The sequence below is a fragment of the Alnus glutinosa genome, chromosome 2 (assembly GCF_958979055.1).
Source record: "Alnus glutinosa chromosome 2, dhAlnGlut1.1, whole genome shotgun sequence".
NCBI classification, from domain to species: Eukaryota; Viridiplantae; Streptophyta; class Magnoliopsida; order Fagales; family Betulaceae; genus Alnus; species Alnus glutinosa.
This window is the reverse complement of record NC_084887.1, coordinates 8468399-8478741: the sequence shown is the minus strand read 5'-3', so window position 1 is coordinate 8478741 and position 10343 is coordinate 8468399. Positions and strand designations below refer to the sequence as shown.

General features: G+C 33.9%; 1 protein-coding gene across 1 annotated transcript; it reads right to left on the bottom strand.

Moving 5' to 3' along the window:
• Positions 1–4485: 4485 nt before the first annotated feature.
• LOC133861655 (transcription factor bHLH162-like) lies at positions 4486–5521 on the bottom strand. The gene is made up of 3 exons (XM_062297444.1): positions 5332–5521; positions 4849–5184; positions 4486–4762 (listed from the first exon to the last, which is right to left on the bottom strand). The coding sequence occupies exons 1-3, from the start codon at positions 5497–5499 to the stop codon at positions 4616–4618; spliced, it is 651 nt and encodes a 216-aa protein (XP_062153428.1). The 5' UTR covers positions 5500–5521; the 3' UTR covers positions 4486–4615.
• Between the last annotated feature and the right edge of the window lie 4822 nt (positions 5522–10343).

Below are 10343 nucleotides of genomic sequence, written 5' to 3'. Positions count from 1 at the left end.
TTTTTTTTAAAAAAAAAAATAAAAAATAAATTTACAAAAATAAATAAATAAATATAGCAAACAGGAAAAAAAAAAAGAAAAAGAAAAAAAAGAAAAAGGAATATGGTTAAAGAATAGACTAACAAGCACAATGAAGTTTATTCCTAGCATGTGAGACGACAGTTTAGGACATGTCACACCCAATAAGGCTTTTCCTTAAGCTCAAACCTACCTCCATCGAGAGGTTTAATACCACCTAAAACCCAATCAAAATAAAAAAGCAGCCGTCGGACGTGCTTTTTCTTTCACCTCATCACCAGCTTGGACAACATTAGAATACCTCTGAAAGCAATGTTAGATTTGCTAGTTGATCTCTTTAAACATGATCAAACTATTAAATGCAAAGATATTTGAAAAATAGAAAAATTCAAATCAAAACAAAAATTTCTCAAGTATTGATGCAAAGCATATGGAAAAAATAATAATAATAATAATAATAATAATAACCACAAAATGTAATGCATGGAATCCGACATCCTCTAGGATATATTTAAAATATATATATATAAGAACAATGATCCTAGACATGCCTTGTGACCTAACTCTAGATGAGTCAACTATCACTCCCCCTCAATGGGTAAATAGTATCAACCTTCCTAACCCAAGCCATCTTAACACTAGGTGCAGTGTTGTGACTCTTGTCTAACTTATCTAACCTAGTCAAAACATCTCTCATTAGGTGAGTCCACTACCACTCCCCCTCAATGGGTAAATAGTATCAACCTTCCTAACCCAAGCCATCTTAACACTAGGTGCAGTGTTGTGACTCTTGTCTAACTTATCTAACCTAGTCAAAACATCTCTCATTATGTTGCACAACCCCTCATAGCTTTTCCTAGAATAAGAACTATCATACTTCTGCTGACGGGGTTTCAGCTTGAAATAGTTTGGTCGAGTATGACCAATTTTGCCACGTTGATGGCAAGTAGAGACAAACCTTCAAGAATGTTGTCTCCTATGTGAAGGGGCATATTTAGACATGGAAGGTTTTGCAACATCTTTTCCCTTCTTATTCCAAGGTCTTTGGGATTTCAATTGACAACAATTTGGTCTAATGTGACCAACAATATCACAATGGTGATAAGTAGGAACAAAGTTAGCTTGAATTTATTTCCTTAAATTTGCCTTGGGATTTAGGCTTCACACATTTATTCATGCAATAACTTTTGCCCTTATCCAAGTAGGTTATATTGACCTTAATTTCTTTAACTTTAACAGGCTTAACAAATAAAAACTTTATTTCAAAATCAGAAGCATATGAAGTAAAGACACCCAAATTATTAACAATTATACAAGGCTTGTTAGAAACATGTTTTTGAACACACTTGTTTTTCAGATTATTACTAGAGAGTCTATTTGAAAGTTCATTAGAGTAATTCAATTCATTCTCAAGTGATTTAATATTTTCAACGAGCACAACATTTTCAGATTTTATAAAGTCAATTAAGGCATGTGATTTAGACAATTCAGTAACTAAAGACTCATTTTTAAGCTTAACATTTTTAAGCTATTTAAAGGAAATTTTATAGAATTTCATCAAATTCATACATTCCTTAGAATAGAACTCATCATTCGAATCATCCTTGGATAACTGGGAAGTTTTCATAACAAAGGGAGTCATGGATCTCACTTAGGAATTTAATCCAAACCGAGTGAACTCGCTCTGATACCAATTGAAAAAATAATTATAGAATTCTAAGCAACCTCAACCAGACAGTTAACCAAATATGTAAAGCAATAAAAGTAAATAACACAAATATTTGGTTGCGAAGTATAAACTTTTTGCACCAAAGAGAAAAATCACTTTGGAGCAGCCTAACCCAATAAATCAATTATCAGAATAAATAGCTAATTACAAGAAGTTCGTACTCACAACTCTTTGCAATAGTCGCTCTTTCGAATTCTAACAAGTGCCTACTTGTCTGCCTCTTTCCCAGACCCTTCTGGAGAGTTCTTCTACTGACTTCCTTAACTAGAGCTCTTCTCCAGTTAGACATCAATGGTTGAACGGTTAAACAACAAAGAAACACTCTAAGAGAAATACATAAATCTGTTTTAAGTTTAAATAATCTTCTCTTAGCACGCTGAAATTCTCTAATTCTCTACTGAAATTCTTAAAGAAACACTGCCTAGAAGCCCCTTTAAATAGGTTCTGATAACCCTAAAATAAGTTAGGAACAGATTTCTAGGCAGCAGTGTCCGAACATGTCATCATGTGTCAGGACATGTATCAAAAAGTAAACTTTCTATGAAGCATGTCCGAACCTGTTGCCCTAGTGTTCGGACATCTTCATGAAAAACTTTTCTATGTCCGCTGTCTTGTCTTGAGCGTCTGGACATCTTGCAGAACAAGGACTTTTTGGAACTTGCGTGCACTGGGCTGTCCAGATATGAGAGAGAACATAGACTTACTGTCAATTGTATCCGGACATGGCTTGAGGATGTCCGGACATCTTGCTGAAGAAAAACTTTCTGTAACATGTGTCCAGACACGGCTTCTGGCTATCCAAACACTGTGCAGGAAATCTAGAATTTTAGGAACAATTAATTATGCAGAATATATTTCAAATCACAGCTCTTTCCTTTCTTGATTAATATTTTGCAATACTCTCCTTACTCAGCTCTTTTCTTTCTTTATTAATATTCTGCAATATTCTTCTTTCTTGTCTCTTTCCTTTCTTAATAAATATTCTGCAATATTCTTTTCATTCGACTCTTTCCTTTTTTGAATAGTATTTTGCAATATTCTTCTCACTTGACTCTTTCCTTTCCTGAATAAAACAAATAAGTTTTGACATCGAGTTTACCAATATTAAAAACCAACAGAACCAAACACATTGAGATTGATTGTCACTTTGTCCGTCATCATCTCCTCAGGGCTCTCTACAGCTTCATTCTGTTACGTCTCATGATCAACTCGCAGACTTCACAAAGTCTCATTGTTCAGGGCGGTTCCACGATCTTGTGTCCAACCTCAAGACAGTCTCTCGCACTCTACGTTGAGTTTAAGGGGCGGGGGTTGTTAGATTATATTATGTGTACGTATGAACCATGTTCCACATGGGTTATTGGTGTGTGTTTTTGTACTACTAGCCTATATATATATAGGCCTCTCATGTACAATATATGTGTGATTCAATATACAACATTATTCTCAACAAAAGTAAATCCAAGTTCATTAATTAGCAAAGGTTATTAACCTATTTTTTTGAATGTAGTTTTAGTCATGGGGTGTGGAGGGCTGTTATGGAGGCTTGCTTGATTTCTGATCCTAAGTTGATCTGGGATGATGTTTCGGCCTGGAGCTCTTCTGCGTGGAAAGGAAAAAGTTTTGCTGCAACTGTGTGCAAGCTTAGCCTTGCTGCTACTGTTTACCATCTCTGGAGGCGTCGAAATGACCTGCTGCGTGGTAATCCTCCAAGGTCTGAAGAGGCTCTTGTAACACAGGTGAAAAGGGAAGTTCGAATCAAGCTTCTTAGTAGAGAATTTGGTTCTGGCTCTAGTTAGTAGCTTTTCTGGAAGCCAGAGTGTTGGTGTCTAAGATTTTGTTTAGAATCTTCTATTGTTTGTTGTTAGTTCCTGCTCTTGTGCAGGTTTTTTTTCCTGCTGTTGCAGTTTAGTTGTGTTCCCGCTTGTGGGGAGAGGATCCAGTTTTCTGGAGTGACTTTTGTATTTGATGAGTTTGGTTCTATAAAGTTTTTTGATTCATCCAAAAAAAAAAAAAAAAGGTTATTAACCTATATATGCAATAGAATTAACATGTCGTCCACATGCCTCTCATGCATCTATTGTTTGATGTCCACTAATTAGATTGTCCTCAAGCATTTATTATATAAACCATTGAAACTAAGACCTGCTAAGATATGGAAAGGTGGAAAGGATAAAATTTATTGAAAGAGAATGAAAAAAGGAAAATTTTACGGTATATATTTCTACGCATGTTATGATAATCATCAGAATCGAATGATTCTAGTAGCAGATTCTTCCATCTTTTGTGTTTACCCCTTCTGATATACAAGCTCTTTTATTTTATGTTAGTTAGCTAGGATTATGTCTGACGGAAAATCCATTACAAATGATCATATGACCTTCAAAATAAAATGTAAACTATCTCAATTGTCTGTAATGTTTTTGTGTATTTAATTTATTAAGATCGATTTAACTTTTATTTTTTAAAGAGGAAAGGTAGATTCGATTAAGAGTTAACCATCAGCATCTTGATATATATAACAAAGCTCCATGTGAGGAGCTTCTGTATATTGCTAATGAATTGTGTATCACAATTATATTTCTTATCGTAATGATTTTTAATATTCCATGAAGAAATCATGTAAGCAATCGTTTTAATTAAAAGAATTATTCGTAAAATCTCATGGAAGTTGTTTACGATGCTTTTTATTTCTTTCCACTTGATCGATAACTAGCTAGGGCTGAAAAACTTTGGAATCCAAAAAAGTATATAAATTTCATCTCGTCATATATTAAATTAGTCATCATCCGCAGGGATACATGGCTACCGTAAAACTAATCACAGGCTTGTAGCTTTTCCTACCTTATTTCTAACATGGCATCATCTTCAGAAATTCCATGAGTCAGGTTGGACATCGTAATCGAAGTCCCACAGGTCTGACTGTAATTCTATGTCGCTCGTGGATCCGTAAATCAAACTTTTCAGTCTCTCTGTTACTTTTGTAGCCCCAAAATCCATGGAAGATCCGGTAATCTACACAAAAGATATCCAACAAATTTAAACACATATCCACCTTATATAAGGCTCTAAATCACTATTTATCATTTAATAATGTATACCTGAGCATGCACTATATGGAAAATTGAGTCCCCAGCAACTGAATAACTGGCATTCAGGACCTCAGCTTGTTCTTCATGAAGAATGTGAACAACTTCATTGAAGATGAAGTGATTATCTTTCCCAGTTATCAAAACAACTTCTAGAGTGGAACCCACTTCTCGAATTTCGATCTGGGGAGATTTTAGGTTCGCTTTAGGTTCAAAATTTGTGCATGCGTATGATCTTTTCCTGCCCATTAAGCTCTCCTTCCTCTCCTTATATTTCTTCAGCTTTGTCTCCAGGCTTTTGATGTGCTCTATTGCTTCATCTACTTGATCCGGTAGTGGCAGTGACTCCTGCATATTATGGAACATCATTCATCATCAGTTCTGCATGTTCTCAGACACACGTGTACGTACGTACTTGGAGAGAGACAGACACACAGAGAGAGAGAGAGAGAGAGAGAGAGAGAGAGAGAGAGAGAGAGAGAGAGAGAGAGAGACCTTGGAGTTCTGATTTGGGAGGAGAACATTGAGCTTGGAATAGAGGATTTTCATTTGATTTCTCCTATTTTTTTCGATGAGCCTTCTTTCTATTTTGGTCGAAGTTGTTGTTGATTGACTTCCCTGGTTCATTTTTTCCTCAGACAAGTTTGCGACAAAGAAAACCATGAAAGAATTCTCACTAATTTGGTGAAGATGGCTTGTCTTCTTGACGGGAATATATATACTGTCGAGCCTTGAAAAAGTGCAATAGCAGTGGCCGGGTAGTGACAAGTGAGAAATGAAGACCACAAAGAGGCCGTGCGTCATGCGTGTGGACGTCATGAATATGAGTAATCAGCCGTCAAGTTGGACAAAAATAAATTTGTCACGTGGGACGTGGGTTCGACCCATTCTAGCAACGGTCTGTCGAGGAAGGCGCACCAGTCTTATCTTAACGATCAGGTACGGGCGCGTGGCTTGGTGGATTTGGATTGGGCTGCAATCCCGCGTTGAATTGCTCGCACCTCTCCAACTAGTACTCTTTTTCGTTCATGAAATTAATTAAGGGTCCGTTTGGGTTTGTGATTTCAAAAAGTGCGATTTAAAATAACGATTTTAAAATATGCGATTTGAAAAAAGTGATTTTTAAAAACGCAGTTAAGCGTTTGGCAAAATCACAGTTTAGCCTTTAAAATCGCGAATTTACCTTTTAAAATTCTGCCTTTTCAAAAAAGCACCATCTTATCTGCGATTTGAAAAAGCAGATTTTCTGAGTTTTCAAATCGCAATTTTTAAAAACACAGTTCCCAAACGATCTATGTTCTGCGATTTGGTTTAAAATCGCACTTATTGTCTACGAAATCGCAATCCCAAACGCACCCTAAGTGGGCTCCATCGAGGATTTTTCTTAACTATCTTTACCAAATCCAAAAGAAATAGAGAATTTTCAATTGAGACTTGTTACCCCTTTTTCTTCAATTTATTTCTTTACAAAATTTATCATTTGATCCGTAAAATCGCATGTAAATCATACAGATTTAATAATAAATTTGAAAAAAAAAAAATATAGATAAAGATGAATGGGATGGAAAAATAATATTTCTCTTTTCAATTACGATTTTCAGGTGATTTTGATCCCCCAAGTTTGTCTACTCTTTTGAACTTTAATTTTTTTTTTTTTTTTTTCAATAAATTTTAAGGTCTAGTTTGTTTGGGCGTAAAAATGCTCTCATAAAAAGAAGGTTTTTTTTTTTTTTTTTTTTTTCTCTATTTTTGAGTGTTTAGCTCGAAGTAAAATATTAGTCGACTTGAAAATGTTTTTAATTCTCCAAATAAAACAACCTTGAGGATTCATAAAATAATTTACGTTTTTCATTTGTATAAACTATTTTTTCGCTGATATCCCTTGCAAGCCCTCGAGCAGGCAATTGTGAGAAGATCTCTTATAGGGCCTACTTGCCTAAGTTGGTCTCGAGCTACCCGAACACATGCCCGAGCAAAATAGGCCACACAAGAATCCTCTCACAATTGCCTATCCAAATTGCAAAAACTATGGGTAGACAATTGGACGGATCTCAATCCCACCTATAAAGGACTTCTATTCTCGCACAGTATTTTCCTTTGCGGCTCCTCTTTGTTGTCTCTCTCTTTTCCACACAACGCCTTAAATTATATTACAATATATTATCATTTTTAGTCAATATGTGTATATTTGAATTATACATAATTTTAAGGTTGATTTTTTAGCTGCTTTATATATAATATTTTTGTGTTTTCAGGGTCGGCTCGATACATTTTGAGGTCTAAGGCGACAAAGTTAAGTGAGGCATTTTTCATTAAAAAAATATATTAATTATAATATTAATATTATATTTTTATTAAAAATTAATTTTCTCACTTTTTTTGATGCAAAATTGTTGTCTCTCTAAATTCTGATTGGAATTTTGGCTTCTCAATAGTGCATATCACAACTCACAAGGCCCAAAAAATCTTTACCCACAACATAATTGAATATTATAATTATTATTATTTTCATTATTTCCATTATTTCCAATAATAGAACGTTTAAAGTTAGAAAATGAGTTTTACTTAAGAATGTCTTAAATATTATTTAATTCTCTTATTTAATACTCTCAATGTTTTAAGACTTATTATAAGAATAGAATGTTGAAGAAATAAATTATATTAATGCTTTTTTAATTACTTATTACTATAATATTTATGGGCCTTAATTAAAAAATATTTACTATAATTAAGCCTTCAAATATCTTTTTATAAAAAATAAATAAATAAATAAACTTCTTATTAATATTTAGTAATTGGTGGACTTATTAAATGAGGACTGATTGCTGCACTACACCCCCACAACATGGGCACAACACCCCCTCATATGGGGTGGGGCCCAATGTGTGGCCCCCACCTCCATGTGAAAGGGTGTTGTACCCATATTATGTTGGTGTTGTAAAAGTAGCATTTCCCTTATTAAATTAAAGCCTTTGGCGGTTGCGTAATGATAAAAAATAAAAAATAAAAAAAATAAAAAAAATAAAAATACACCCATATCACACACTCATTACACACCTTCACTCACATGGAGTGGAACCCATGTGATGGTAGATCCCACCCCATTTGATTTGAGGGGAGAGTGTATAATTGGTATGTAATTGATGTTTTTGTATTATCCCCCCGATAAACATCCTAGTTCATGAGTTTCTGTTTACAATCGATCATAAACCCTTTCAGCAGAAAATAAAATTCTAGATATTTTCACAAAAAAGGTAATTCACAAATCCGAGGGATATATAGTTACAGAGAATTAATCCTCCTGATCATAATCATTTACGGTCAACTTTATTTATTCATCTAAACAAAAAATAAAAAAATAAAAAAAAAATAAAAAAATAAAAAAAAAATTGAAAAATACAGTAGTAATCTCATTACCATCCCAATATATGAAATTCTTGAACCAAAAGTAAATACAATTAGACGTACCTCAGGTAAATAAAATACAATTTTTTTTTTTTATTCAAACTCAATCGAATTTCCTAAAATAAAATAAAATGTAATTTCCCCAAATTTTGAACAGCAACACTTTATCCTAAATTTTTGTATTGAAACATTCTTGTCCTTACTATATATATATCCACTAAATTAAACTATGGGAAAACTTCACTTATAATCTTTGATTTTTTATTACTTTTACAATTATGGTATCCATCTTTAAAAATGTGTCAATTTAAGGTAACCATCTTTTATTTTTTTTTCAATTTCAACCCTTCGTTAAAATTTTTCTTTAAATCCTGTCAAAATTTCAAAATACCCCTTTCTTTTTAAGAAAAAAAAAATACAAAGATTAAAGTATTGATCAGAATTTAATAGAATTTACAAAAATACCCATGCCTGAATCTTTTAAATTTTTTATAATTTTTTTTTTTTTAAACAAAAAAGAATGATATTTTGAAATTTTTGATTAAATTTAATGAAAAATTCTAATAGATGATTGAAAAAAAAAAAAAAAAAAAAAAAAAAAAAAAAAAAAAAAAAAAAAAAAAAGATATTTTAAATTTATACTTTTTAAAGATAAATGCCTTAATCATAAAAATGATGAAAAATCAATAGTTATAAGTGAAAAACTCTTTAAATCTATATATACCGAGTGGGGTTTAGAATTATTTCTTGAATTGAATGAATTTTCTACGTACGTCCGTACGTAAAGGAAGAAGACATCCTGGGAAGGGAAGCAAAGATAGTGACGATCCCGACAATGAAGTGAACTTCTATTTGTCGTTTTTTGGTCCTCCTTATATAATTATAAAAGCAGGAAATTTCGTGGGTGGCAGTGGCGCAGTGGGATGCGGAGATTAGAATGGCCTTTAGAAAAACTTGTTTTTCAATGCATGTTTAATAGTATACTGTATGAATTGCGGCCAAGCTTTGTGGGCAGCCAAAGGACTTGGACTTTGTAAGTCGTTCCATTAATTAAGGCCCCACTGCCACCTTTGAAATAAGTCAATAGTATGGTTGTTAGCTAGGGCACGATGCAGCACATAATCGAAAGGGAAAGACATGTAGCACCTGCCATGCATGCTTCTCTGCACTTTCATGGAAAATGGGTAGGGAGTGAGGGATACACTAACCCCTCCTTTCATTCGACCGTCTAAGTCTAATTTAGGAAAACCTAATTAATTGGTGAAGCTTGACATTTGTTCTTCTTTTATATTTTTATTCATCTCTGAAGTTGAATTACATATTGATCATTTAGAGAGAGAGAAAAAACCACGTAATGATAGTTATGTGGAGAAGATGTGGACAAACAATATATTAATGTATATTTTATAACATACGTGCTTTGCGTGCTACGGAAAAGTACTGGGTTAGAAATTTGGGTTCGCGGTCGTATTCGTGTCGTATTGAGTTATAAATAAATGATTATATGGGTCAACCCTAACTCAATCCACTTAATTAAACGGGTCAAACTTTACAATCTTGACATGACCAGATTAAATAAAGGGGTGATATGATACGACTCGCATAATTCATTTAATAAAGAAATCATGTTGGGTTGACCCGAACACGGTCCATTTCAACGTTCATCAACCGTATGAGAAATTAAAACGTGCCCAAATCCAAATGATTAAACACCACCATCAACAACTTTTAAATACATAACACCAAATAATCTTTGGATCGAGGATAATATTTAGCACTCAATATCAATAAACTCATAGTCAAGATTTATACAACAAGCAACAAAAACCCTAACCCTTGCAATCAATATTAACCATGACCATTCTCGTTACGTAGAAGGGTAAGGCTAGGCCGAACGATTCCCTGCAACACCCACCAGATTGGTTGACATGGCCTGGATTTACTTTGCCTCCAACCACCCCTTCTCCATGGTCCACAACAAGGACCAAAACAACCTAGTGGTGGGTTGGTCTTTGTTTGCCAGTGCACCTTGCCAACCACACAACCAAGTTCGCTACCCTCTGTCCTCTAGCATCAACACCAAAGAAACAACCTAGCGGTGG